The 15,574-nt window shown below is 40.8% G+C and overlaps 1 protein-coding gene across 3 annotated transcripts; it reads right to left on the reverse strand.

The window, feature by feature from the left end:
- Positions 1–401: 401 nt before the first annotated feature.
- On the reverse strand, positions 402–14,218 carry LOC121867509 (facilitated trehalose transporter Tret1-like). 3 transcript variants are annotated; one of them, XM_042367476.1, is made up of 6 exons: positions 14,135–14,218; positions 4,848–4,936; positions 3,745–3,880; positions 1,904–2,298; positions 1,502–1,654; positions 402–1,299 (listed from the first exon to the last, which is right to left on the reverse strand). In XM_042367476.1, exons 2-6 carry the CDS (start codon positions 4,899–4,901, stop codon positions 586–588), a joined length of 1,452 nt encoding a protein of 483 aa, XP_042223410.1. In that variant the 5' UTR covers positions 4,902–4,936; positions 14,135–14,218; the 3' UTR covers positions 402–585. The 3 variants fall into 3 exon arrangements, with proteins under 3 accessions (XP_042223410.1, XP_042223411.1, XP_042223412.1); XM_042367477.1 differs by lacking the exon at positions 14,135–14,218 and adding an exon at positions 5,876–6,048; XM_042367478.1 differs by lacking the exon at positions 14,135–14,218 and having other exon boundaries at positions 4,848–5,314.
- Between the last annotated feature and the right edge of the window lie 1,356 nt (positions 14,219–15,574).

Raw genomic sequence — 15,574 nt, forward strand, 5'->3', positions numbered from 1 at the left:
ACAGACACACACGCTCGCAGACACACACACACACACTCACAGACACACACACACTCACAGACAGACACACACACTCACAGACAGACACACACACACTCACAGACAGACACACACACACTCACAGACAGACAGACATCTTTTTTTTCCTAATATCTTGTATTTCTGTTACTCAGAATATCCAGCTGACTGACACTAAAGAAAAAAGTTGCTAAATGATGCTGGGAATATATGGAAAGTTAATGGAATACAAAACAGATGAGTGTATATATGAACAGCATTTACGTGTTGAGCTAATGTGAACTGGAATGACAATTATATTGAATATCTATCTATCTATCTATCTATCTATCTATCTATTTAATTATATATCTAATTGTGTATAAAATAATAAAGTGAGCTTAAAATGTCTGTATTTTTAATTAACAAATTCTACAGACATTAGTACACAAATTATACTAATAACTTTACAATATTTGGAGTAATAATGGATTAGTTATATGGGTATAATGTAGTGAGATATATGAACCACCATGGCGGGTTAGTAGTACTGTATATTAGTAGAGATGATGAGGGGTGTGTGGCTCACTAGGATGGCTGGTCCAAGCTTGGTGTCTCCTCTTGAGAGTCAGTTATGGTGGTGACATCAAGTAGTGGACGCACAGGTGGTGTAATGCTGAACATTCCCTGCAGCTGGTGGAGGGAGCAGCCACCTGTCTCTGGCAAGAAGATCCACACAACTGCCGCCATAATAGAGTTGAAAGCAGCGAAGACCAAGAGGCTTCCCCCAGTGCCCGCTAACCTCGCCAACTCTGGGAACACGAAGCCCACCAGAAACAACATCAAAGCAAAGAAGAAGGTGGTAATGGATGCCCCAATCGACCTGACTGGAGTAGGGAGCAGCTCGCCCAGCAACACCCAAGGTATGGGACCAACACCCAACCCATAGGACAGAACGAATACCAGGACGGCAGCCAGAAGTATCCATGACGACCCCTGTATATCCACCAGGAGAAAGACACCACCGATGGCAGCTGAGACGGCACAGCCAACACTGGTAGTGATCAAGAGAGGTCGACGCCCGATTCTATCTAAGAAAATAGCAGACACGCCGGTGGCCACAAGACGAGCCACACCCACCAGGATAGTGCAGGTGAAGGCGTCGAGATGCAAACCCGCATACTGGAAGAGGTAGATGGTATAGGAGAAGACGGCATACTGGCCTCCAAGCTCCCTCAGGGTGAAAACCGCCACCAACAACCCCACCGGCTTGAGGTGATGAGCCGCCCATAGCTGCTTCACCTGCATTATAGGGGGTAAACATTCATTACCCTGGAGTGAAAAAGAGAAACAGCTACAAAATTACATAGGAACTAATTTCTTCTCCCTAATAACCACTTCTCTCCGATTCACTGACATCATTCTATATATTCTCCCTTTATCTGGTCTGTGATAGCGGTGTGGAGAGGTACACAAGGAGTCTAAAAGTGGTCTACAATCTTACCTGGTCTTTAACAGTGGTCTGGGGATGTTCCTGAATGCTCCTGCGTATCTGAGGCAGTTCGTCCTTCTGCCTGTATCTGGTGGATCCCCGGATCTTACGTAAGGACCTCTCGGCCTCCTGAATCCGACCTCGACGCACCAACCAAAACGGAGACTGTTGGGAGTGTCATCAGGAGGTTACAGGGTGTTATTTTACCCATACACCACCACCATATACCTCTACTTCCCCCTCCACCACCATATACAGTACCTTCCCTGCCTCTTCCTCCTCTACCACAACACCACCTTGATACACAAACATGCTTCCATTCTCCTCTCACACTGTTAAAGAGGCCTACACTTACACCAGAGCAACACCTAAGTACACACACACACACACACACACACACACACACACACCTACCTCTGGCACAGCAAGCGTCAGCAGACAGAGTGGCAGAAGAGGCACAGCAGACACCGCTGTAGCCACCTGCCAGGAGAGCTGATGAGCCTGCAGATAGCCCAGCAGCAGACCAGCAGACACCATAAGTTCTGGCAGGGAGCACAGCAGACCACGGTAGTCAGGCTCCAACAGCTCGGCCAGGAGAGGACAAGTGATAGTAGTGATGATGCTAGCCAGCATGGACCCCCCCAGGCGACCCACGTATATCATGGCCAGAGACGGGGTAAAGGCTTGCAATAACCAGAATACAGTGGCAGGCAGCAGCAGCACCGTCAGCAGTCGTCGAGGACCCAAGGTCTCCATCAGCGTCCCAGCACACAGGTTTCCCGCCATCCCCGCCAGGCCGGTGCTCGATACTGCCAATGGTCGATGGGGTAGGTTACGTTAAGGTAAGGAGACGAGGAAGGTAGAGGGTGGATGAAGAACAGCAACAATAAGAAGGAAAAGAACAAGAACAAAAGTGGATGAAGACGAAGAAGTTAAGTTAAGTTAAGTTAAGTAGTTAAGTTAATCTTTTCGTTGTGTTTCCCACACTTGCCATTTTATTCTGGCTACCGCCAGACGATTTTCTTTAATTTAGGGGAACCTCCTGTAGCCAAAGAGCTAAGTTAAGTTAAACTAGTTAGGTTAGGTTAGGTTAGGTTTGTGGTTAAACAACTTTACTCTTGGGTGGTAGAGATGCATAAAGGAAGGCATGGAGGGGGGGGGGTGGAGGGAAAGGGGAGAGGGATGGGGAGAAGGGGAGAGGGATGGAGGGAAGGGGAGAGGGATGGAGGAGGGGGAGAGGGTTGAGGAAGGGGAGAGGGGTTGGAGGAGGGGAGAGGGTTGGAGGAAGGGGGAGAGGGGTTGAGGAAGGGAGAGGGTTGGAGGGAAGGGGAGAGGATTGAGAAGGGGGAGGGTTGGAGGAAGGGGAGAGGGATGGAGGAAGGGAAGGAGCAAGACATTCACTGAGTGTATAACGCTAATAATAATAACACTAATAATAAATCTATGTTAGTTAAGTCAACACTTGAAGAGTATCAATGTGAGACAATATACACCAGACTATAATTAATATATGTCCTTGTAATTAACACACGTATCTCATCCACAGGAACCACACAACCTCAGGTAACAAGAGACAATCAACATTAATAAACAACATAATAATCAAGTCTCACAGGTAAACTAAAAACTCCATAACTCATAAAAAAAAACCATTTGTGATTACTCATTGATACAGAAAAATTAATTAGTCTTAGGTAGAGATAAATAATGCCTAAAATTAGCGAACAAAATCACAACAAAATACAAAATCCCAACAAAATATCTATCTCAGTGGGATTATTGGAACTACTTCTTGTCCACAGGCTGTTGATATCTGGGATGATGACTGGGAGGACGCACAGGTACATTTCAGACACCACACCACACCACACCACACCACAAGCAGCGTTAAACTCCTAAGTGCTACAAACTCTTATAGGAGAGGTCTATGATGGTGATCTTTTCATTTCATCCATTATATTATGTTATTTATATAAACTCAGAACATGGTAATATATTGATGCATCTCTGTGCCTCACCAGTCTAGCTGCAGAGTGAAGATGGTTTACGAGTGTCATGTACCTACTAATCCGCCGCAGGTGCCTTTCACCACCCACAGGCGTCTCTAACCACCCACAGGCGTCTCTAACCACCCACAGGCGTCTCTAACCACCCACAGGCGTCTCTAACCACCCACAGGCGTCTCTCACCACCCACAAGCACCTCTAACCACCCACCTGAAGAAGGCCGCCCACACCCGCACCTGCAGTACTCACCCAGCCACTTGACATCATTGTCGGTAAGGTTGAAGGCAGTGGTGTTGTCAGCCTGTAGTTCTGGCAACACTGCAGGCCATCCCATTACCAAGCCGACGTGTAGCATCGTAGACGACACCACCAAGGCGCATGCGACCTGTGACAAGGAGACGAGGAAGGTAGAGGGAGAATAACAACAACAACAACAACAACAACAATAATAAGAAAAAGAACAAAAGTGGATGAAGATTAAGATGCAGGAGGATGAGAGAAGAGGAAAAAATCGAGAGAACAAGAAAATTTGAGGAAAAAAAAGACAAGAACAGAATAATAAACACGAAAGACTGACATTGATGGTTATAGCAAGAGGAGGAGAAGAGAAGAAGAGGAGGAGGGGTAAGAAGAGGAGGGGAAGGAGAAGGAGTAAGAGGATGAGGAGGAGGGGTAAGAAGAGGAGGGGAAGGAGAAGGAGTAAGAGGATGAGGAGGAGTATTAAGAAGAGAGGAAGAGGAGGAAGCAACAACTAAGCATCGTGTGATAAAAGTGGTGGTCCGGTCAGGTGACATTCTCAGTGGTATCAAGACCTGTTCTGCGAGTCTCAGCAGCAACCCTCCTCCCCTTCACCAGGTTCGGTTCACCTGTGGGTTCTGTTCACCTGTGGGTTCGGTTTACATGCTGGTTTGGTTCACATTTTCAGATTTGTCCCTCGTGGAGCTAATTTAATGGGCAGAGTTGAGCATCAATGTGTTCACAGAGCTCAACAGGGAAGCATGCTGTGTTGACCTTCCCTAGACATTGGTGATCCTACAGAAGCACCAGGTGTCTCCGTCGAGCAAGTGAGTTGAATTCTACTGAAGGATCAACATTAGTTAACTGGTGACACACATGCACGCACACACACGTCTATACCCATTAATAAGAAAAACACACACACACACACACACACACACACACACACACACACACACACACACACACACACACACACACACACACACACACACACACACACACACACACCATGACCTTCAAGACATATTGCTGTCATTAAATAACTCACGATTCAGTACCGTGTGACTCAGTACTGATCCTTGCCTTACTCTAACTCCGTGACCATGACTCACCTGTCGGATTATGGCGCCCCAGCATCGTGGCTCACACGGTGTTGACTCACTCATCCTCCCTGACTCAGCTGGTGTAAGTTCACCACCAACTGCAGGAGGGAGACACGTGGGACTGCTGTAGAAGGTCGCACAACACAGAATAAAATCAAATTACTTTCATAACAATATCCTGAATATTGAGAAAACCCTCAGTGTACAGCATCTCTCTATAGCTACTTGTGTCAACCAAATAATTAACATCTCACCTCAACACATTTATTAAAACAGTATAAGTAGACAGTTAGTACTTGTAAGTTACTTATTATTTATAGTGTTGCAATGAATATAGAGTTACTTACTTCTTCTTCTTCTTGTTTATCAGTAATGATACAGTCACGTAGTAATTCAATTGTTGTTGTTTTTTTTTTAACTTTTGACAAAAAATGAAACAGTAAAGTCGCTTGGCCTGTTCAGGGGTGGAGGTGGGGTGGAGGTGGGTGGAGATGGGGTGGGGATAGAGGTGAAGATGGGGTGGAGATGAGGTGGAGGTAGAGGTGGATGGAGGTGGGTTGAAGGAGGTGGGTTGAAGGAGGTGGGGTGAAGGAAGTGGAGGTGGGGTGAAGGAAGTGGAGGTGGATGGAGGTGGAGTGAAGGAGGTGAAGGTGGAGAGGTTATTATGTAAGGGGTGAGGACTCCCTATCAAGCGGTCACCTTCAATCACTACTGTACCTCTCAGAGTCGCATTATATCTCACAGCCCATCCCCACAGCCCGTCCCGACAGCCCATCCCAAGAGCCCGTCCTCACAGCCCATCCCCACAGCCCGTCTTCAGAATCCATCCTCATTGCCAAACCTTACAGCCCCTCCTAACAATTTATTCTAACAAGCATTTATATACCTAATTGACTATTAAATTTTTTGGTATGTATGTATGTATGTCTATCTTCCCTTAATTCAGGATTATGTATGGCTTTCTAATTACAGGTTGTAGTGTGTGTGTGTGTGTGTGTGTGTGTGTGTGTATCAGGTAAGCCGAGTCATTTACTTACCTGCTTGGCTGAAAGTGTCGTCCTCTTTTTGGGTATCTGGAGTCCTTCCACACACACCAGCGTCCCCACACACACCGGCGTCCCTCTAGGCACTAATTTTCCTCCTCCACACACACTGACGTCCCTCCTCCTTTTACAGTGCCTCTGCACACACTGGCGGCTCACAGTGATGAAGACTCCCCCCTTGTCTTACTACAGTCCTCTGAGACACTGATGTTCTCCCACACACTCACCTCGTGTGTGTGTGCGTGTGCGTGCGCGTGCGTGCGTGCGTGCGTGCGTGTGTGTGTGTGTGTGTGTGTGTGTGTGTGTGTGTGTGTGTGTGTGTGTGTGTGTGTGTGTGTGTGTGTGTGTGTGTGTGTGTGTGTGTGTGTGTGTGTGTCTTTGCTGAAACCTGTCTATATACCGTTGACTGTGTGCATGTCTGTCAGTCTCGGTTACTCTGACACCTGTCATAGTGTCTGTCTCTTTGTCTGCCTGTGTCTGTTTCGTTTACTCTCTCTCATTTTGTCTCTGTGTCAGGGTCTCCGTCAGTTAGTTGGTGTCTATCCATTATCTATTCGACCTACTTGGTTAACCAACTTTCCATCTATCTGTCCATCCATTCATCTATCTATTCTTCCATCTATCTGTTCTTCCATCTATCTATCCATCCATCTATTTATCTTTCCATCTATCCATCCATCTATCCATCCAACTCTCCTTCCATCTATCTATCCATCCATCCATCTATATCGTTCCATCCATCCATCTATCTATTTTTCCTTCTATCTATCCATCCATCCACCTATATCTATCCATCCACCCATCTATCTGTTCTTCCTTCTATCTATCCATCCATTCATCTGTCTATCTACTTATCCATCCATCTAGCTATCTTCCTTCCTCCTGCGAGGTCACTTACAGGGTCAGGAAATTCTTCTTTTTATTATCTTTAAAAAATCTGAGGCAAATGCACTCATTTCCACCATAAGATATTGACCATTCAAGTTTATGTTTGGCATACATTAACCCCTTGTGTAAAGGGACGCCAATTTTAATGTTTTATTTGGTTAATGCCAGACGATTTTATTCAGCAGAGACGGGATCCTGTACACAAGTGGTTAAGAATTGAATCAAACTCGCTGACTAAAGTTTATAATGAGGTGGAAAGAATGATTAGAATGCTGACAGAAGGATCACTATACAAATGGAAACTTCAGGTCAGAAAGTTTTGAATGACAAGGAAAAATTTTAGCACACATTGGAAAGTTAACATTGCAAATGGAAAATCCAAAATGAAACATAAAAGTTTAGAACTCAAGTTTAAAGTTTAGAACACATAATTAGTAGTCCAAAGAGCAGTTTAAATGTTTAGAACTCAAGTTTAAAGCATAGAATGCAATTGGAAAGTCCACAATTAAAATAGACAGTTTAGAATGCATAAAAAATTAAAGCATGTCAAACAAAACATAGATTGAACAATAGTTAAAAAAATTTGGATCATAAAAAAGTCATCCTTTTGAGGAAGATAATATTTAGTCCGTCTTTTATCCAATGCCAGGTCACACTCGGTATTGTGAGCCATCCAGAGGAATGGGGTAACCAAGCTGTATGTCCTGAAGGATAAGAAAATAATTCCTAGAAGCAGATGTAATGAGGATAGCAAGACACCTTACCCAGTCCATGGTGAAGAGAAGGTTAGTCAGAGACCAGTGTTGGGTGTAGAAGAAAAAAGACTCCCAGTGTCTAAGTAAGCCACCCCAGTCATGTGTAAAGTCAAGGGTTGGAGTCCCAAGCAGTTATAAAATCTTTTGTTTCTCACCCGGTCACATATATGATCAAAAGCTTCCACCAGGGGTGCCAGTAATAACAGAACAATTCACCACTGCCCGGGTCATGTCCCGACACACTGAATAATCATTGGTCTTGATTTGCCAACTGTATAATACTATACAGTTCAGTACTAATAATACCACAGCCAAGCCACACATGTTAGAGGAAAAATCTATGCTTTTAAATAGCTGTAAATTTACTACTGTATTTAATCAAATCTATACACTAGGTTAATTATATATATATACAGTAGTATATTAATATCTTTGTTATACCGCTTGGCATCACCCTTTCTATAAAACTAACAAATAAAGGCCTAAAAGTATGGCTGTAAGTTGCAGAAATAATACTTCAAACAAAATTTCATTTAACAAAAGATGTTATTTGCACACAAGTATTGTAAACCTTGTGAGGTGTGACACATTTGTGTTTTAAAGTTTGTCGTCACAACATGTGAAGGAGTGTTTACAAGCAGACCAGCCAAGTACAGTACTATACATGGTGATAATTCTTGTTTTCTCAAATGTCATGAAATTGTAATTTTTCATAAATAAAGTTTAGAAACATTATGAACTCTTGACCGAATTTCTCTTTTAGGTAACATTTTATACAATATGAATGACTTTATAATATAACTTATAATATATCTATAGGGAGACAGATTCTGGTAGGTCTTACATTCTCTCTCCTATATATTATTAATAATACTAACATCAACTACTGCCTACATAATATATACATTAACAAATTAGTACGTACTATGATGATTATACTGAATAAATATTACTTTATTAATATTATTATCATTACAGTATTACTATCATTATGTGTTATTATTATTACTGTACTATTATTATTATGTCTCCGTTAACTGGAGTAATTGTAGCAGAGCTCTTCCAAGGATTATTCCAGGTACTGTACTTGGAAAGTTTTTGAGACTTTTACAGAAATTGTGCATTATTTCATCTTTGGAACTTGCTCCCAGACCCAGAAAAAAAAACATTGGAGAGAGTTTCTGCAAGTTTTCTAAAAAATTTCTAGAAAATTTGCCTGATTTTCAACCTCAGAAACTCGTTCACAGAGCCTGGAATTCAGAGAATTTTCTGAAAAAATTACAAGCCAATTTCAATTCCGGGTATTGGAGAGTTCCAGCTAACGAGGATTTCGGCTACCAGAGATACAGTATTATTTTGTGTATATTGTAGAAATACATATACAGATATATATACAGTACAGGTATTTATGCACTAAAGTAATAGAGTAAAATAAAATTTTCTGTAAGTTATTAAAACTCTACATTTTCCTGAAAAAGTCGAAATTATCTTAAGATTAGATACCTCAGCTTATTCACCTAATTCTGAATCACCCTAATGCCACCTGGGAGGTTAGGTTAGCATTAGGGTGTTTAATCATCAGGTGAAATTAACTGAGGTGTCTAGTCTTCATGTGATCCATTAGTATATTATATTTATGTTATTTCATATATCCAGGAGGCTGAAAGACATGATTAATAACGCTGATATTTTGACACTTTTGCCACAGATTCTAAGATGCATAATATATTTTTTTTCTACCCCAGGCAATGTTACATATCTAATGTAACTTGATTATATAAGGCAGCAATATCATATGTTAATTACACTGTACAGTATAGGTAGTTATCTTATCTTGCAGGAAGGAAAGGGTGATATTGTTTAATATGATAAGACATGTACCTATGTAACGTGATCAAAACCCACACATTTTCCGTGCACGAGAATGGTAAATCAATATTTAGAAAGTGCAGAAACAACAACTCACTGAATATTGAAAGGACATTTTTTCTTCAAAATAACCACATGTTGCAATACAGGTAATTCTTATTGAGACGTTGAACGACACTTGGAAGTTTATACTGTTTTCACTCGCAGTTTTCATATCTGAGGTAATGTTGGTGCCAAACAGGTGTAATGTTTTGGCCACTTTGTTATACAGGGAGATGGATACCACAGACAGGGCTCACCAGTGTTTGTTTTGATGGGATTCACAGTAATATAATCCTTGGGTTTTGAGGTCATGAACAATCCGCTTAGATCTCTGCGAATCACACAAATTACTGCGCTAAAAACTAAAAATAATCGAGATATTTGGGGTCACAGACATAACCCTGGCACTGCACCTCACCTCTGGCAGAGAAAGTGTGTGAGTATAAATATGAGGCGGCAAGAGGTGAGTGAGGTAGGAGTGTTGAGCTAAGGCCATAAACACTTCACTCCTCAGGTGAGTCTTGTGTCTTTATCTACAGCTAATACTGTACCGGGAGCATTTTTACTTACACACACCAAGGGCAGATCCAGGTGGGTCCTGGGGTCAGGATCTTCCCCTTTTCACAAGAAAATTCCAATACTTTTTCTTTAATGCAGTATTGTACTCGGGCATTTTTTTATAGTAAAAAGTATTTACTATTGACTTCAGAATATCTCCAAATATCAAGTGTGCATGGCTTCAAAATGGCCATGATATTGGCCAGATTAAAAAAAAAAAGTCTGGGGTGGGGGGCTTACAGCACCCCCCCAACCCCCTTTTGATATTCCTGGATCTGCCCCTGCACACACAAGATTACAATACCTGTACTTTATTCCCTCTCTCAGCATGTTCTGTAAGTCATATCATTACATCTAATCACTTACACTATGATCTTTAAAACATAATAATATACTGTACATTTTCATTTTAGTTATCTAATCTTTGTATATACTGTACTGTACAGGGAGTCCCCGACATACGAATGCCCGACCTACGAACACCCGTACTTACGAACGTGATCCAAAGTGGTCAAGGTAATTAAAATTTAATTTTTTACATTATTTTATGTTGTTTAACATCATTTTACATACTGTACAGTAGTTACAGGTACATAAGTGTATTTACATTATTTGTTATGTATGGGATATTACTGTTGTTTGTATGGGCGAGGTTGTATTTTAACCTATGAAATTAACAGTGTTCTGACTTACGAATATGGTCCATGGACATAACCTGTTCATAACCCGGGGACTCCCTGTACTGTACTGTTTATATATAATGAGTCATAGATACAGTTTGCTGTTTTATAATAAGGTCACGTGTGGACAGGTTAGCGGCAGCACAAACAATGTGCATCAAGTACCTTCCGATAATGGTGGTGGTGATGGCGGCCACACAATGTGCCGGAAAAACCATGCCTAAGGACTCAATATGCTGTCCTCTGTTACTGAATGGACACAGAGAGGCATTTGAGAAATGTTCTGAAGGATTGGACCCTCTTCTTGACTGCTCACAGCACCAGACAAGTAAGATTATTCTATGGTCATTGTTTATGCTATGTTTGTGGTCTCCAATTTTTATTTCTTTTTTTTTGTGTGTGTCATGTAAGAGTGAGGTGAGGTGGCAGCCTCCTGCTTGACTTATTTCACATTGAACAATAAACGAATATGACCAAAAAAATAGATAAATGTGACCCAACAGAATACCAAACCCTCAACCATCAGCCTCAACTAACATTACAAACTATTATTTAAGAATAAAACTCAACAGGTTGCATCCCTTTGTGGTACATTTATCTCACTATACTGTACTGTACTGTATGTAGCTACTGTACTGGGAAAATAGATGATAATAATATATTGTACCACTAATATTTATCTATATTTGTGTTTCTTTACACTCTTACTTGTCAAGTACAGTAATTCAGCTTTATGGAAAAGACAAATAAATTGTACTAAAAACTTTAGCACTTACAATGACCTTTAACCTGCTGACCAAACACATCTTTTCCTCAGAACATCTATACTGTTTTGTCTCCTGTTATACCAGAATGTATGTACAACAGTAAGTGGTACATCAACGGGGAGACAGTGTCCACACTGGCCAGTAAGTGCATCAAGCTGACATGCCACATTCCACCGCCTGGCTCGGTAAGTAATTTAGAATGTGCGCTGTAATGTAATGTACGCAGTCTACAGTATTTGAAACACTAGACATATCATGAACACACTTTAAATACTTTAGTGTACAGGCTGTACCTGAACCACAACCTTACAAAGACTTTGATCTTGCTCCACATAACAACTGTTAGTCAATATACGTCATTCATTTTGTTTCATTTCTGCCTCACCGTACTTGAATATTTCACTCAGTCATTCAATGAGGTACATTCAAGGGGTGTTTGGAGGTTCTCATAGACATTTCTCCTTTATGAATTAAAAATAATAATTTATCTCAATGCAGATTCCAAATTTTCCAGTGAATAGACACGGGTGTTTGGTCTTGTGCTGTCATTACAATACATGACAACTATTGTACAAAACCTTTTGGGTTTAATGATAGCATTCAACCTATCAAGTGTGTGAGGGGTGATTGCTTTTAAACTGCCAGTTGTTGTGGCACTGTACTGTACTGTACTCTGAGACACTCCAGCCAGCCAGGACTGGACAGGATAAGTTTGTGAATCATGTTGCAAACTCCTCTTTTATTCATCCTGTGGTAATGAAATTCTCTTCACCTGATATGTTACCTACAGTTATGTAAATATAAAACATATGCACACCTGTGTTTCCAGCAATGAACTGTCATGTAACCAATAATGGGACAAGAAATCTATCTTTTTATATGCAGGAACATATTTCTACTTCTTATAAAAACGTGCATAATGCTACACTCACTTCCCAAGTAAGAAAACATTCTTTCCACACCTCTGGTCTTCTCCATATGGGTAATATTTTTTGTACGACTTTTATTGAACATAAATATATACACTGTATAAGCTGACTCTCACAGCAAAACACAGCAACCTATGCACGTAGAGAATACAGCGGTGTACTCCCTTTTTCTCTTATTTCTCAACTGGTATCTTGCGTTCTCTTTCCCTCGTTCCCACATGCTTGCTCTCGCTATTTTTCTCTTCATAGTTTATTATCGTATGGATAATTAAGGAATATCATAATAACCAAAACCCTTGTTGGTGATGTATTCTATTCACAGGAAAATGTATGGCCAATGTTGGAGATCGTAGACGTAGATGTTGGCCTTAACTGTAAGTGTTTTCTCTGTACCGTACTTGTTTCATTCCTGAATACAAGTTCATTCATATTTTGTTTTGTATAAATTATGAGGTATTACTGTCAGTGAACTTATAGTCTTCAAAACTAGTAAAACTAAACAAAGATAGAAGCTCTAACACTTCTGTCGTGTCACAATATAGACGTCAAAAAGCTAAATTTATTTCAAGACTTTGGAAGAGATAAAAATTTATATATCAAATATTCAGTTCCCATTACAAGTGGCCCTATTAGCTAATTAATCACTCAGGAATATAATAACAACAAGTGGCTTTACAATGGACAGGCTGTGAGAACAAAGGACAACTGTACCCCAGTGGATACAGCCTCAACGGGAATAAAGACAAATGTACCAGGGAAGTGTGTTCAAATGGCAAGTGGTACACTGAACTCGATAACGAATGTAAGTCACTTAAAGCTCTGAGTACATGTCTTATATGTTGGCTAGGGAGATAGCTTACTAGGTACTTGAGAACCTCACATACTAGGTACAGTATAGGTAACTTTCTGTAGCTAGTAATAGACAACTTAGTAAGGTCTTAATATAGTACAGTATATCTCAGTCAGATCCCTGGAAGAACTTAATTCAACAGAACTTTTGCAACAAACTCAGAGATAGATTTATAACATAATGCAACACACATGAAAAACAATCCAACACCTATGGAGCACAACAGTAACACAATACCCCTCAATCCCAGTTTTTGTAAGTTAACAAAGGAGCCATATTTGAAATTTCCTCTTGTCAAGAAATGTTAAGACCCCCTCACAGCTCATACACTCTGGGCCTTGACAGATGCCACCACCTGCAGCCAGTTAACATTATGTTTTAGTGGAGGCTGTAAACTTAATTTGATGTTTTGTATACAGTATCTTATTTTATCTTAACAGACAGGAATTTGCACTAAAATATCTCCCTTGGTATAGTCATTATGAACACTGTAAAAATTTCTTTCAATATGAAAGGAAAAGAAAAAAGAGGAAATCTTAAATAAATATAAGTTTGAAATATATTTACACTTACCAAATGTATATGTGTGGCCACTTAATATTATGAAGTTCCTGGTTTATCTTTTTGTCTGTCTGTTTCTAACTTTCTCTGTAGTACCTGTAGTAACAAAATCACTTACTTCCAGGCTGCGTCTATGAGTCTGAGGTCTACTTCCCTGGTGAGATAATTGACGTTGGGCCAGGTGGGGATGACTGCTGGAAGCTGTGGTGCACGGCCAGCAAAGTTGAGAAGACACAGCTGCCTTGTTGTGAGTAATACTGATGTGCTATGTTGCTTCCTATTCTCTTTCTATCCAATTTGAAACAGCCTTTGTTTTAACATAATGTCAGTGCCAAAAGTTAGTATTCTACTTACAGTACTACAGGCACTTCCACTCCTTCTTGGTCTGCTGTAAAACAGGCCTCCGCTGGCTGTGTTTGTCACCAAGTGTGAGTCTGGATTGGATGGATAAGTAAGAATCACTAAAGATGACCAAAAATATATTATACATTAATATTATAAACAAAAGACCCAGCTCATCAGGGAATATCCCATTGCAAGAGAAATCTTACAAATTATTCCCTAACACAGCACGAGTAACTTCAGCACTGTACATGAGGGTTGTACAGTGTGGAGTCTCTCTAGGTTGTGTCAGCTGGGATAATGACTTGAGAGAAAGTCCACAATGGAAAGGGTCACTATCAGGTGAAGTTGGCTACGATTTAGTACAAAATTTATTGTTGATACAAAATTGCTGCCACCGAACAAACCAGTTCAAAATCAGCTATATGCCAGATTCCCTAAGAAAGAATGTTATGTGTAAACCTAAAGAAGGATAACCAATGCTAACTTCCCAAAAAGAACTTTCCTTAAATTCCCCTCTACTGTACATTGTTTCCCCAAGAGAACTAGAATATCCTCTTAATCACCTCAGGTCAGACTTCACAATTGGTAACACACTGCCTGAGTACAAGCTGTCAAGTTTAGGCACAGAGTCCGGTAGTGATGGTCCTACATACAAGTCCATCAGCAAATTACTGATCTGGTCATTAAGCAAAGGTGAACACTCTTGTAACAAACTTTGCCCTGATATATGTCAGAGGAAGCATTTAACTGATAAACAAGGCAAGCAAGGAGGATGTTCAGTTGGTGAGTTCAGGTAACAGCAACTGAAGGGATTGATCATGATGTCTGTTGTCTAAATGATAAAAGCTGATCATAGCGTCCAAGTACATTAGCACAGTGTTAAATACTCGGCTTGAGTGGCAAATGACGCCTCTTAGACCCATCTCTTTAAAGAATGAAAGTTGTGTTTGCAAAGAATCTTGTTGGATTAATTTCTGACATTTACTCTCAGTTACATACAGTACTTCAGAGGTCCTGGGAGCTCTGGTTGTGGACTTAATGGCTGTACAGCACGTGAGGCTATCTGTGTGTGTGTGTGTGTGTGTTTTCATCCAGTCTGATATGTTTATTCTTTTACCAATCCCAGTGCCACCCCAGCCTAAGACCCCCTGAATTTCTGCTCATGATCAATTGTATGAAGAGACAACACCATAAGTTAAGTTTGACAGTATTTATGTTTCATGGCCACAGGTTGTGTTTACAAGAAGGAGATGATCAACTGTGGGGTAACTCTGAACCAAACAACAGATACTGACTCCTGCCAAGTTGATACCTGCGTCAACGGCATGATCATCCGCTCCGAGTACCAGGGATGTGAGTGATCGGTTTACACTTTCCCGTATTCCAATTGTTAATCATAAGAGAAAGAAAAAATAGTCAAAAGAGCTATAAATCAGATTAGAGAAAGAA

This window comes from Homarus americanus, unplaced genomic scaffold, assembly GCF_018991925.1.
Source record: "Homarus americanus isolate GMGI-L3 unplaced genomic scaffold, GMGI_Hamer_2.0 scaffold23598, whole genome shotgun sequence".
Classification (NCBI taxonomy): Eukaryota; Metazoa; Arthropoda; class Malacostraca; order Decapoda; family Nephropidae; genus Homarus; species Homarus americanus.